General features: G+C 45.2%; 1 protein-coding gene across 21 annotated transcripts in view; it reads left to right on the top strand.

The window, feature by feature from the left end:
- The window catches only part of macf1a (microtubule actin crosslinking factor 1a), a 194,909-nt gene extending 180,795 nt beyond the window's left edge, over positions 1-14,114 (top strand). For 10 of the 21 annotated variants that reach the window (XM_067478312.1, XM_067478467.1, XM_067478524.1 and 7 more), the window contains 20 exons: positions 104-310; positions 421-540; positions 629-798; positions 911-1,070; positions 1,190-1,384; positions 1,516-1,788; positions 2,088-2,276; positions 2,433-2,544; positions 2,691-2,839; positions 2,942-3,104; positions 3,190-3,344; positions 3,461-3,535; positions 5,097-5,114; positions 5,869-5,986; positions 6,743-6,805; positions 7,394-7,426; positions 9,397-9,626; positions 10,545-10,661; positions 11,313-11,421; positions 11,726-14,114. In XM_067478312.1, the coding sequence (XP_067334413.1) occupies positions 104-310; positions 421-540; positions 629-798; positions 911-1,070; positions 1,190-1,384; positions 1,516-1,788; positions 2,088-2,276; positions 2,433-2,544; positions 2,691-2,839; positions 2,942-3,104; positions 3,190-3,344; positions 3,461-3,535; positions 5,097-5,114; positions 5,869-5,986; positions 6,743-6,805; positions 7,394-7,426; positions 9,397-9,626; positions 10,545-10,661; positions 11,313-11,421; positions 11,726-11,973 (2,904 nt within the window). In that variant the 3' untranslated portion in view covers positions 11,974-14,114. The other 11 variants (XM_067478944.1, XM_067477754.1, XM_067479114.1 and 8 more) reach the window with 8 other exon arrangements.
- Positions 14,115-14,625: the final 511 nt, after the last annotated feature.

Below are 14,625 nucleotides of genomic sequence, written 5' to 3'. Positions count from 1 at the left end.
ATATTTAACAGCTTATTTTATTAGTTTTTTAGCATTTGCACATTTTAATGTGACTAATGTTCTTGCTTACTGTAACTCTTTCTTCTTGTCGGTGTCTGTCCAGGTGTTTGTGAATGAGGTGAACACCCACAGAGAGCAAGTCCTCGCTCTGGAAAAGGCAGGGTCTCAGCTTCGCTTTGCCAGCCTGAAGCAGGACGTTGTTCTCATAAAGAACCTCCTGCTCAGTGTTCAGGCACGCTGGGATAAGCTGGTCCAGAGGTCACTGGACCGCGGTCGACACCTTGATGAGGCCCGCAAACGAGCCAAACAGGTACGAATCAGACAGTCTCACTAAAGTGCGCGCGCACACACACACACACACACACACACACACACACACACACCATTAGTACAACCATTAATATTCCGCTCTTTCCTTAGTTTCATGAGGCCTGGAGGAAGCTGACAGATTGGCTTGAAGAAGCTGAGAAAAGACTCGACTCAGAGCTGGAGATCTCCAATGAGCCAGATAAGATCAAAGTACAACTGGCGAAACACAAGGTAACATTAGCAAAAACTATACCTGTTCCCAGCAAGTGTATGTACACAAGCTCAGTATTTGTCATTTCTGTCATATCTGCATATCTAGGAGTTTCAGAAAGCACTGGGATCAAAGCAGCCTGTTTACGACACCACGGTGAGGTCTGGGAAGGCCATGAGGGACAAGGCTCAGCTTCCTGCAGACAGTCAGAAACTGGATCACCTGGTTGGAGAAGTTCGTGACAAGTGGGACACAGTCTGTGGCAGGAGTGTGGAGAGGTAGACAGGATGAGGAATGAATCTGTTTCACCCAGCTATGAATCACTGGTCTGATATTGTCACGTGAACATTAAATGGCAATTAACAGCCGTCGTGTCTCTTTTCCATCCAGACAACACAAGCTGGAAGAGGCTCTGCTGTTCTCAGGTCAGTTTGCAGAGGCTCTGCAGGCCCTTGTTGACTGGTTGTACCGGGTAGAGCCTCAGCTAGCTGAAGATCAGCCCGTCCACGGAGACCTGGATTTGGTGTCCAATCTCATGGACTCACATAAGGTGTGTACACTAAACAGAGCTTAACGAGAGGATGATGCGGTTCTGCTTGAATCGCACAAAATTCTGTTTCATACTAGTCATACTAGCCTCACAACACTGTGTGATGTCCAACTTTACAGGCTTTCCAGAAGGAACTGGGTAAGAGAACCACCAACATTCAGGCTCTGAAGCGCTCAGCTCGGGAGCTGATGGAGACCGGCCGCGATGACACAGCATGGGTCAAAGTTCAGCTCCAGGAGCTCAGCAACCGCTGGGATACTGTGTGCGCCCTGTCAGTCACCAAGCAGACCCGCCTCCAGCAGGCCCTCAAGCAGGTCAGAGAAGAAACTGCTCTGCTGATTGTGACGCTTCTCTCACAAACTGAGGATAAACCGTGCAGCCAAATAATGCTCAAAACATTTTTAAAGACGTGTCGCCTTCTTCTTTGTATTTTTATTTTCCACAGGCGGAAGAGTTTCGTACATCGGTGCAAGTGATTCTGGAGTGGCTCTCGGAAGCAGAGCAGACGCTTCGCTTCCGTGGAGTCCTCCCTGAGGAGGCAGAGACTCTGCAGGCGCTTCTGCACACGCACCGTGACTTCATGGGCACGGTGGAGGAGAAGAGGACGGATGTCAACAAAGCAGCTGGCATGGGAGAGGCCATTCTGACCGTATGTCACCCTGACTCCATCACCACCATCAAACACTGGATCACCATCATCAGGGCGCGTTTTGAGGAGGTGAGAGGGGGGTGGGGCTAAGGTACAGAAAGCAAATTAGTTGCAGATTAGTTTAAGGCTTAGATCCATTTTAGTTCGGAGCCATGAACTAAAATGTAAACATCAGATTTTGTCTGTCAATAACTAGCTTCTTAAATAATTATCGATCCTAATTATTACATTTTCAAATGGCCCCCTTTCCAGCTAATATTTTTCATTTTATTTTGAACTTTTACGTGATCTGAATGTATTAGCTTCCATTCAAGAGTAAATGTCAAATGTATAATACAGTCCAAATAATCAATGGCTTCATTCTGCAGGTGCTGACATGGGCGAAACAGCACGAGCAGCGGCTGGAGACGGCTCTGACTGAGTTGCTCAACAACGCCAACCTACTGGAGGAGCTGCTGTCGTGGCTGCAGTGGGCCGAGACCACGTTGGTCCAGAGAGACACGGAGCCGCTTCCTCAGGACATCCCACAACTCAAGTCGCTCATCACAGAACACCAGGTGGCTTTCTTGTTAGTTGTTTGTGGGTCACTAAACATTGAAACGTAGTGTTTGGTGTTTGAATGCGTCCTTAGATGGACTTGAACCCTCTTAAACCCAGCTGTTTGCTCGTTCCAGTTGCAGTTGTCTTTCTCACTGACTGTTTGTGGTTTTTAGGTGTTTATGGAGGAGATGACGAGGAAGCAGCCAGATGTTGACAAAGTGACAAAGACCTACAAAAGAAAGCCAGCTGAGACACCAAGCAGCCTGGCCGAGAGGCGAGGATCACGTACGTCAACCTGTATTTACGTCTCACTGAACAAATATTATTATCCCACTCTTTGTGGGGATACAGGTTACTCATACTATTACATTTACATAAGGTTTCTCAGAAGTGACTAGGGAAGACTTGCTATTTCTGTACATCCTCTACAGGCAAACCTCAGCAACAGCAGCAGGCAGCCATGCAGATGTCCGGAGGAAACCCACGACTCAACCAGCTCTGTGCCAGGTGGCAGCAAGTTTGGCTGCTGGCTCTCGACCGCCAGCGCAAACTCAACGACGCCCTCGACAGGCTTGAGGAGGTAGGCGTTATACGACAGATTCTACCCAAAGCCTGCACGTCCGTTAACATTCATGGTCAAACATCAAACTTTCTGACTTTGCCAAACATTATCAACTTTCAGCTCAAAGAGTTTGCCAACTTTGACTTTGACGTGTGGAGGAAGAAATACATGCGCTGGATGAACCATAAGAAGTCTCGCGTCATGGACTTCTTCAGACGTATCGACAAAGACCAAGATGGAAAGATCACGCGTCAGGAGTTCGTCGATGGCATCCTTGCATCAAGTAGGTCATGGTTTTGGACATGTTTGATCCGTCGTTTATGCGCTGTGATTAGTTAGCTTGTATTTGAATTCCTTTGTCTGTTCAGAGTTTCCCACCAGTAAACTGGAGATGACTGCAGTGGCGGACATCTTTGACAGAGATGGAGACGGTTACATCGACTACTACGAGTTTGTTGCTGCTCTGCACCCCAACAAGGACGCTTACAGACCAACCACTGATGCAGATAAGATAGAGGATGAGGTAAAAATAAGTAAATGTAAAGGTATAAATTCTGCAGGGACTTGAGTCAATAATTGGACACACCCAGTGCCGAGGCCGTTGTTTTTTTGCCTGACCTGTTGTTTGACGTTGTGCAGGTGACTCGGCAAGTGGCCCAGTGCAAATGTGCCAAGAGGTTCCAGGTGGAGCAGATAGGAGAGAACAAATACCGGGTAAGTTTTTGACTCAGTTCAATAAAGATCTATGTTAAATCTAAACTTATACATATTTTTAAAATACTTTTAAAACAGGACATGTTAGTGTTAGTAGTAACCAGAGATTTGTAGTGGTTAACACAGCTGGGTCAGTGCTGTTTGGCAAATAGTTTTTGGCTTCTCCAGACTTTGAGCAGAAGACAAATTGACATCCTCACACCTCAGGGACGTGCTGTTTTATCCATCACAGTAAACATCAAATATTAGATTTGAATCTTTTGATAGTATTTTCCTATCATTTCATGCATTTTTAGGGCTCACAACCTACAATAAACCAAAATACGAATGAAGGGCTGGATGCTAAGAACTATCGTGCAGACGCTGTTTGATACAGTTCTTCATGTTACACAACGTGTCCTTCACTGGCTGCTTCTTCACCTGCTCCGCCAGGCGCCAATTAACAACTCACTCTTTCTAAACATCAGATCGTTTTAAATGTTTCCATCTCACATCATGATCTCATGGTGTATTGGAAATGTCTGGATCATAACATGTCATGTAAACACTTTGTGTATGTAACTTGTTTCTAATATTCACAGCACTCCAGGATTGTCAGCTGAAACTTTTTTCTTCCATCACCCAAACATTAACAAGACAATCGGGGGGGGTGAGGCAAGGCTATAGTTACTTCACCCACAGTTTTCAAGATGCGTTCCTACGAATTTCATTCAAATTTAACTCTGAAAGTAATGTGTCACACCATTTGAATTAAAGGGGGTTTGGATTGTCTGAGTGATGCACTTACTCAGCTGTTTGTCTTTGTCGGTATTTTTCTTTTCTAAACATGGAAACGTAACTGTAATAATAGTCATCACAGTCCATCATGTAAAAAGTGAATGACTAAAGTCTTATTCCCCAGTGCATCGTTAAACTAAAACCATAAAACACAAGGGTGCCTTATGTTTAAGTCTAAAAATACCATTTAGATGTTTAATTCACCCTCAAAGGTATTTTTAAGTCTTTCATTTTCATAAACACGGTTCCCACCTGCCTTAACCCTGCAAATAGTACAGTATTTGTGTTTTCACGCTTCGCCCATCAGCCTGTGCACATCTCCGAAACCTTTTACAAGGGTCATAATACGTTTCAGGAGCTTCTGTTGGGTCCGTCATTATCCACTGGGTAATGATTTCCAGCGTCTTCACTGCAGGACACTGAGGATACTAATACACACCGGCTTTTATGTCTGTCTTGTGTTTGTCTGGCTTCATGTCCTCCCCATCATTTTCTTCACCTCTATCTCACCATCATCAGCTCCACTCCACACAAAAACGTGTTAACATCCAGACCATCACATCCATTGCATCGTTTTGCTTGGACCATTGATACTGAGTTGAAATAACAGAAATGCACACAACATAAACTTTGTGAGAAGCACTTTTAAGAAGCTCTTGTCTACTTAGAAATGCCAGAACTTACATGTTAGAAAAACATCAGATGACGTTACATGTTGTTTCACTCTCGCTCTGTTTCTTTCTCCTTGTGACCGTCCGCTCCGTGTCCACTGGATTTATTGTAGTTCTTCCTCGGAAACCAGGTAAAGTGACTTCCGCTGCTGTGACTGAATGTGGGAAATCTGCTTCCTGGTTCTCCACCAATAGAGTGCTGCTGTTTTGCTTTAAACTATTAACCGGATATAAAAAGAGAAGCTCGAAAAAATAAAAAAATAAAAAACGAAGCAGAACTCTGTTGTGGCTTTGCAACGTGTAAGCAGGTTTCCCTGTCCACTTGTGTCCCTGCTGTGATTTGTTGTGTGTTGAGTGACAAATTGCACAATGTGAAGCAGGCGACAGTGACATGGCTGAAGTGATAATTAGTGGTCCGGTGATATGTGCTTTGGACTGAAGCTGGGAAACAAATCGAGCTGCTTGGACAGAGACTCAGCAATTTCCATCTGTGCTGGTATTGCTTTGGATCTCTGCTCCTTTTAGATCCTTTTTTATAAAAAAAATCAACTGAAAATGTTGTGGGTTTTCTACTGTAAATAATAATGCTTACATTTGTGTGGCTGGGTGAACTGGGCTGAGGCTGTCAGTGCATGGTTCTTCTGTCATTGCATGAAGTAGGATCCATCATCCTTTCAGATTTGGTACATGGGTTTGGTGTGAATACTTAAAATCTCGTCAATCAATATGTAAACTGTTATTTCCTTCAACGAATAGCTCTGAATCTTGTGTTTCTTTCTCTCTCCCTAGTGTTTTACTTCTCATTCAAGGTTTTTTTTTTTCTGTTGTCCCTAAACATATTTGTGTGTCCCCTCTCTCCTCCTCTTCTCTCCTCTCGGGCCGCAGTTCGGCGACTCTCAGCAGCTGCGTCTGGTAAGGATTTTGCGCAGCACGGTAATGGTGAGAGTCGGCGGCGGTTGGATGGCTCTGGATGAGTTTCTGGTCAAGAACGATCCGTGCAGAGGTGAGCTATGATTACCCAGAGACAGTCACACGTATTCCAATGTTTCTGCTCTCGAACACAAGCACAGAGTCTTTCACACGGGCGCAATATCATACCTCCTGTCTCCTCTTCTGTCTCTAGAGCAATACCGGAGTTTTGTAGCCTGCACTTATATCGGGTGATAGTTGACCTTGCAATTGGTTGAAAAAGTTGGTTAGCAAAAACAATGTAGTTTGTTCATACATACTTCCCAGGAAACCACAACAAGAATCGATTTTATTTTAGATTTTTGAAAAAGCTGGTCACACAAACATGTTTTTCCTCGTCACGCTCTCCCATTTCCACCACACTGCCCTTCACAGCAGCTAACAAACCTCCTGGGACGCCTCCTCATGACATGTGTACACCACCAAGCACAAGCTTGCACACAGTCTAAACCAACTTGGTCTGTCAGCAGGTGGTGCAGTAATAATGCTGCACTGTCTCACTCCTCTCTTCTCTTTCCAGTGACGTCTACAGTCAGTGTGGTGTTTCTCTCTGCATCTCTTATTGTCCTTTTTGTTCTACCAGTTGTGAGGGAATCACCATTTTATCTTGTCACAATTTCTTCCTGTTTATACACAGCTGGTTCTCTCATCTCTGTCCTTGTCCTTTTTTTTTTTTTTCTTCATTCCCGTGAATATAACAGTAGTATTGCATGATGCATGGGCCTCAGTTCTCTCCCTCTTCCTCCCTCTCTCTTTCCCCCTCCCTCCCTTCCTTGTTCTCTTTCCCCAGTGCAACATCCAGGACTTAAGATTCTCCGCTCCGATTCCAGTAGCTCCATCTCATCTCGTATAGGTTGGGTTTCTCCTCTCTCTCTTATGCTTTCACTCTCTCTTAACTGCCTGTCGTTCCTCTGTGTGTTTTAGTAAGTTTCTTCTTCTGTTGCCCCTGGACGCTCTTCCAGATGTCTTCACTTTTTGTCCCTTCCCATTATCTTTTCTCCAGCTCTTCCTCTTTGTTCTGGTTTGTTGGTTTGCCCTTGTTGCTCCGCCTTGCTGACTGTGATCACCTGACTAACGTTTTGTCTCCCTACTGTTCTCCTGACCTCCCGTCCAGCTGTTGCTACTCATGCAAGCTCTGAAATCCTGGCCTGTTCTTAAAAACACATTTCAGGGGTCATAACACTTGTTCTCCGGAGTTCATTGATCTGTGTGTGTGTGTGTGTGTGTGTGTGTGTCATTCTCAGTGTGAGTGCCTTTAAATTGAAGAAGTGATATTTATCAGATTTGTTAAGCATTTGTCCAAAGTGTGTGTGTGTGTGTGTGTGTGTGTGTGTGTGTGCATGTGCTCATTTTGGGTGGTGTGTGAACAGTGTGTGTGCGAGACTTTCTTCGTTCCACCATGAGCATGCAGTTATTTCACACTGTCTCTTCTGTCTCTTAGTAACAGTCACTCCAGGCTATTTCTGCTGCCGAGGTATCTACACTTCCTCTCTGTCTCTCACTCCAATTTTCTGTCTCTTTCACTCTTCATCCATCCAGCTGTCAGCTCCCCATCTTTAACCACAGCTGTGTGTTTGTATATACATATATACGTGTCAGTGTGTGTGTTAGGTTTCTATCAGTCTGTGTGTATAGGCATTCATCTCAGTCTTGTCAGTGTGCCACATGTTTGCGTCACGCTTTCTAACTCACACATAAAGCAGGGTTTGGCCAACCCCTGGTCTTTTTTTATGCATTCCGATTTTATGCATTTGTAATTGATAAAATCAGGACAGACACATTTTAAAAGGTGAGCTAAACAACAAATACGGGCGAAGGTGCTTAGGAAGGAGGACAGAATGTGTAAAAAAAATAAATAAATAAATAAAAAATTGCCAAATCTATATGTTGAGTTTGTCTGCACACAGACAAAAGGTAAAAGCTCTTCTCCTAGACCTGGGCGTGGCCAGCCTGGGTTTCTAATAACGCTAGCTTCCAACACGGCTTTTAAAATGTGATGGCTAGTTGGTGGGAGACACAATTACAGGGTGCACCTGGCTGGCTAGCGTTGAGGGGGGGGCGGGGGCGTAATTGCAGGGTGCACCCGTCCAATTGACTGGCCTTGCTGTTGGGTTGCCAGGGTCGATGACTGTGAGGCTAAGAGTTGCACTGCTGCTACAGCTAGATTCAGTCCTCCTCCCCTTCTTCTTTCTCTCTCTCTCTCTTTTTTTTTTCCACCCTTTTGTTTTACTTTTTCATCTTGTTTCTCTTCCTTGCTTCCTCTCAGTATCCTCCATTAATTATCCCTGGTTCTTTTCCCCACCATTTTCTCTCTCTCTCTCTCTCTGTGTGGCTGGCTTCTCCAGGCTTGTTGTTGTCTGCTGAGGCTGCTGCACAAACCTTCTGTCTGAGAATGCTGCCGAGTGCCTTTTGAAGAAGGGAGAAGCCCTGAAACTCCGGGCTCTCTCTTGCTATGCATAAACCAGGCATGACCCACACATATATTTATACACGTACTGTGTATACACTGCAGAGCTGAGATGCTTCCACACAGCAAGAAGGAGAAAAAAAAAAGGAAGTCCAATGGAAAAAGAGAGATGAGAGGCTGTGCTTTTACTCCCACTGCCCTCAAGACATGTGCGTCACTTAGTGAGATGTTTGGCTTTTGTTTCAACCACAAACCTGGAGACACCTGCCATTGTGTGGAGGAATAGTTTGACGTTTTGTGGAAGTCGCTTCACTTTTTCAGTTTTGTAGAGAATTTGATGGCGAGATCAAAACCGCTCTGACATCGTGTACGCTGCCCAAAGATTAAAGAAATTGTCTGTCAGCACCTTGAAAGCTCATCATGCTCAACATGTTTGATCTCATTTGTTCCATTCACACATAAGCCACAGTGTAAAGGCCTTTAGCGCACGTTGTCCTGGGTTCCGTTGACTTTAAGTATTGTCTTGACGGGTTTTATTACCTTTTCTTATCTTTGGTGAGGGGAGTATTTCTGCTAAGCTAAGCTAAATGAGAGTCACGTCGATCTATTCATCTAACAGCGGGCAGAGAAGTGAGTAAGTCTGTTTCCCCAACGCAGCTCTTTGGTTGTCTGCAGTAATGACAGCGTGTCTCCAAAACGTGTCCACAAACGGACGACTTACTGACTTTCGTTGCGTATTGAATCCGTTTCCTACTGTTACACACAAACCAAACACGCTCACCTCACCACCAACCTTTGAACCAACCAAAGTGCACTCGCTGAACACCCCCCCCCCCCACTCCTCCAAACACCCACTCTGCTCACGTGCGCTCTCAAATGCCCCGATTTCTGCAGCGAAGGAAGCACCGACTCTCTCCCTCACCCTGCTCGCTGCCTCTGCCGCCCCCAGCCGCAGGAAGACCGTGAGCCGACGCACACAAACCAACTCATTTGTCTCCCCTGTGCCTCTGTGTGTCTCTCTCTGCTTCTCCCTTCAGCTCGTGGTCGTACCAACCTGGAGCTGAGGGAGAAGTTCATCCTTCCTGAAGGAGCTCCTCAGGGTGTGGGCATGGGCGTGGTCATCTCACGCTCCAGGGGCAGACGGTCCAAACCTGGCTCCCGCAACGCCTCCCCCACCCGTTCCTCCTCCTCGGCCTCCCACAGCGGCGCCTCCCTCCCCTCGGCCCCCTCGGCCCCTGCCACACCGACAGCCTCCGCATCTTCAAGGGTAAGAGCAGAAATCAACAAATCAGTATTTCGAGTCAGAGTTAAATTCTTTGTATCATCCAGAGACAGGTTTCTGTTTACATCATGTCTTTACATTTCAGCATTGATCCAGGAGGGTTTTACTAATTACTCACTATTTAACCCGAAGGATAATCAACATAAGTAACGTGGTGATAAGTAAACTCAATGCCAAATAAAATATGAAACAAATTATTGAAAGACTTTACTTATATGAAGAACAAAGGGTCTTGGGCCTGAACGCCATGGTCATGGTAGTGGAAGCAGAAAAGCCTTTTATTCCTGATCTCTGCACACTATTTGTCTGTTTTTCACCTTTGTGCATGTTTAATTCAGAAACATTCATGGTAAAAGCTCAGGGCCCATTATCAGCTGTTAGTGTTGTTGTTAGTGAGGCTTTTCATTTGTCACCACTGTTTGTCACCTGATTGCTTTGCAAAAGCATTACAGTGAGTGTGTGTGAGGGACAGTGTGTGTTTATGGGTTTATCTCACATTGTGCAGTTGTTGTCATCCTCTTGTTGTCAAAAATCACCACATTCCTAACTGTGAACTTTGATTTTTTTTTTGTTGTTGTTTTTCTTCTTTCTTTGTTTTTTCCTTTGTCTTTTTGCCTTTTCCCCCCTCGTTCCTGTCATTGAACCCCGCTAACCTGGCTTCAAAAATGTCCTCCCTGCGTTGTTGGGTTTTCTGTTTAAAAAAAAACTAAATAAAAAATCCACTCACAAAACAACACACTGCGCTGCTCTCCCTCGCTTGGTCAATGGCTCCTTCCCTCTTCTTCCTTCTCTTTTGATTCTTTCCAACGCTGCTTTGCTCTCCTGCTCTTCCAACCCCCCCTTTCCTTCTTTCCTTCCTTGCTTCATTCCTTCCTCCCTTGCTTACTTCCTTCCTCCCTTTAGTCCTCCCATACTCACTTGCGCGACTATGCCAAGCCCTGGCTGGCACACAGTAAAACTCCAACGCCAACCAAGTGCCACTGCTGCCCAGATCTCGGCCACACCACTCCTGGGCACGAGGTAACACACTCAATCCACCCATCCACCTCCTTCTCCCCCCCCCCCCCCCCCCCCCCCCCCCCCCCAACAAACCCCACCCCACCCCACTGAACGCGCTGATGCACTAACGCACACTCCCAAGTGCCCCCACTCCTCCTCACAGGAGGTTGTACTTCTGCTGCTGTCATATGAAAACTTTCATATCCTTTCATATGGCCTTTAATTTGAAAAATCAATGATGTGGTCAAACTAAAACCTCATCCTAATAATGAAACTACTTATTCACATTGGCAAACTTCGGTTTTACATTTTGAAGCCCAGTTTTACTGGCTGTAAGCAGGCAGTTTAAAGATCACGCAGCCTTTAGCCCCACTTCAGTGATCTACTACTACTACTACATTTTGTCATAAACAAAAACAACAAACCTGTACCACTTACAGTTACATGTAGAATTTGTAGATTGTGTGTTAAAATATATGTATGTGTAGTTTTAATTTTTGTGTTTTGCAATTATTTGTTGGTCTGTTTTTGTCTGGTGACGTGTGTCAGAGTAATTTACTGTCCACATACTCGTCGCGTTGTGTTAAAATCCTAGCGTGAATGTAATGTGAATGATGCACTCAGCTCCCCGGTGGAGTTGACCTCAGCTGATGTCTCCTGATGCTCCTGCAGGGCGCGGCGTCGGGGTCCAAACTCAAAAGGCCGACCTTCCACTCGAGCCGAGGGTCTCTGACGGGAGAGAATGGAGGAACGTCGCACACCAGCAAACCTGGACGAACTGGTGAGACACTGTAGACTGTACACTGTATTTTTTATGCCCTTTGATGTTCGTGGCTTAAAGGGAGCAAATTCTCTTATCGCGTGAAAAATAAGGATTCACCAAATATCCCAAAGTTTGCAGTAGTCTGGTATGTGTGAAAACCTTAACTTGGTGTAACATTGGAGCCTCTAGCTATTAAATTTCATAAACATATTTCTAGCAAGCTGAAATTGTTGTTAATGTTTTTCTTATGTTATTGACAAGAACAAGATTTTATAAGAACTCTTTCTTTCTTCATCTTCCCTCTGTTCTGTCCTCACGTCAGACCCAAAGCGAGGGGCGTCCACAGCCAGCGGTCCAACCAGCCGAGCTGGCAGCCGGGCGGGCAGCAGAGCCAGCAGTCGCCGCGGCAGCGATGCATCGGATGCATCGGAACTCCAGGACGCTCGTTCCGTCTGCTCTGACACCTCAGACACGCCGAGACGTCCCGGCACCGGAGCCAAACCCTCCAAGATACCCATGATCTCTAAGAAGACCCCAAGCCCTAAGACCCCGGGGTCTGCAAAGAAATAGCCCCAGCCACAGAGAAACTGGAGAAGAACTTACTCCTCCCTTTAACAGAGGGTGGACTGCTATCATCAGCCATGTTGGGTGTTCCAGCTCTTCCGTCTGGATGTCCATCCATAGCATATGTGCACCATGACTGATATATTACAAAGGGGAAAGGAAGAGATGGTTGGATGATCTCCATCTTGCTCTTTCCCCGCGCACTTAGACTGAACGATGAACATGCACAAGAGGAGTAAAGTTTGTGGGGTCAAAACTGAATTTTTCCCCTTTAAGAAGCGACCCCAGTTTGCCTTCCAGTGTCCTGCTTTGTCTGTCAAATGTCCCCCAGTAGTGGGGAACCGAACACCGACCGACTTGACGTGATGCTGCCTTACTTCCTGTTACACACAGCAACAGAGAAAGTCTGTAAACTGCTTTGTACCACGCTGACACACAAACACACACGTTAACACAGAGGCGAGGGAGGGAGGGGGACAGGCCGCCAGCACCAGCACCACCACGGCTGCAAAAACAAAAAAAGCTCAGCTGAGATTCGGAGAAAAAGAAAAGAATTGTGGGTAATTATTTTGGCTTGTGGGTCAGATGCCTCCGCGATGAGTTAAAAAAGAAAATATGCAACGACTGCCATGTCCCTTTCCCTTGACTGGTTGGTGGGAAAAAGAGTCACCTCAGCAGATCTGCAGAGGCAGACACCACATGTGGAGAGCTCAAGAGGCGGGAAACGCTGTCCCACACACACACACACACACACACACACACACACACACACCGCCTAACCTCAGACTTAGAGGATCGGTGCTGGTGCTGCTGCTGCTGCTGAGGGCAAACACTCACACACTCAAAACCCACAGAGCAGACTCCTCCCGACCGCTGGAACGTTAAGATCAGCCCCGTGTGTGCATTTCAGAAAAAGGCCGGTGTGGTTCTGTCACATACCGGCCCAACAATCCAAAACAGCAACATCTCAAACGGCAATAGACAGAACTATTTTTACGGTGACACATTCAACTAACGGCACATCACTGACAGTAAACCACATGTGTAACCTAACCAGATGTTAATGGCCGCATTTGCAGAGTTCGACAACCAGCATGCACCTATTGTCTCTTTCTCTGCGGTTCCACTTTAACGTCTACACTGCGTGGCCATTAGCGACCCAGCAGCACACACACACATTCTCACACGCATGGTGGTTGTGTATCGCGTGTGTCTTTGTTACAGGAGATACCACAGGTCATTGACTTGAGTCACTGTATGCAAAATTTTAATTTGCAAATACAAATTAGTTTTTCTTCTCATTTTCTGGTTAATTTATGATGTAGTGAGTTGTACTTTTGTTTTCTAGCCTAAAAAAAAAACATCTATTTATTTTTCAGTTTAATGTCATATCACCATTGGCAAAGAGTGATTTAGTATTATTGTTAAAGAAATTGTGAATTGTTTCTTCTTCTTTTTTTCTTTTGTACCAAGTAAATGTCCAATCCACCTTTTGACATTATCTCTGTGTGTGTGTGTGTGTGTGTGTGTGTGTGTGTGTGTGTGTGTGTGTGTGTGTGTGTGTAAAGTGTGTTTCTGCTTTATTGTAACATGACATCATTCACTAGGTCACTGATTCTAGTTGTGGCCTTGTTTGTTCATTTTTCTTTTGTGCTAATGACTGCGATTCCCAGACCATGACCAAAGGGGTTTGCCCTTCATGTGTAGAAAGAACTTTGATATGAATGACAGGAGTCCTGGGCTGAGTGGATTAATGAGAGCAGGCTTCTTCACTCATGTCCCTCCCCAGCGTCTCTTCTTCTAGGCTTTTTTTTTTTTTTCTTCAAATGTCCTGTCATCGACGGGGCCGAATTGTCGCTGTGTTATCTCAGTGTAAGAGATGAAGTTTATGAAATGACATTACAATAAGAAAGAATACAACTTATGGTGATTTTTATTTATTTATTGTGTCTCTGAGGGGGATTCAGGGCGCAGGAGACAAGTCCACCACCTTTTGATGCTGTGCTCCTCTCAGTGTGATGATGAGAACATGAAGGGAGGGAGGGGTGTTACTAGAAGTCCGTCGTGTAAAAGTAAAACAAAAAACTAAAATTATAAACCAATTTTTTTTTGTTCTGTTTTTGTATTAAAATATGCTTGCAGTAAAACAGTCTTGTCTTTGAGTTGTTTTTCTTTTTTTGGGGGGTTTGTGCACATCAGAACCAAAAGCTGCTGGATTCGGGTGCTGTATAACATAAAGGTGAAAGCACACAGTGTGCACATGCAACGTCATTGTTTTCTTGTTTAGAGTCTTTGTGCACATTTGCGTACTTTTGTGCTCAGATCAGAATGACCTAAATGGGTGTAGTGTTGGGTTTTGTGTGTGCGTGTGTGTCTCTATTCACTTGTCAACAGACCACAGACTCCGAGCCAGTGACCGGACATTTCTAGCTAATTATCCTGTAAGAGATAAGGACGCGTCCCACTGGATCTTCACTCCTTTAGACAAACAGGAGGTAAACACGGGGAAGGTGGTGATGGTTGAACGTAAATGTTTAACGATTCTTTTCGCTCCACTCTGTCTCACTGTCAGCATCCCAATTTGAAAGTCTCCATTGAATTGCCAGTTTATGCGTCTGTAAGAGACACAGACATTTTCAGGATTTGAAAATAACTTTG

The sequence above is a fragment of the Channa argus genome, chromosome 1, assembly GCF_033026475.1.
Source record: "Channa argus isolate prfri chromosome 1, Channa argus male v1.0, whole genome shotgun sequence".
NCBI classification, from domain to species: Eukaryota; Metazoa; Chordata; class Actinopteri; order Anabantiformes; family Channidae; genus Channa; species Channa argus.
This window is presented reverse-complemented; position numbering and strand designations above follow the sequence as displayed.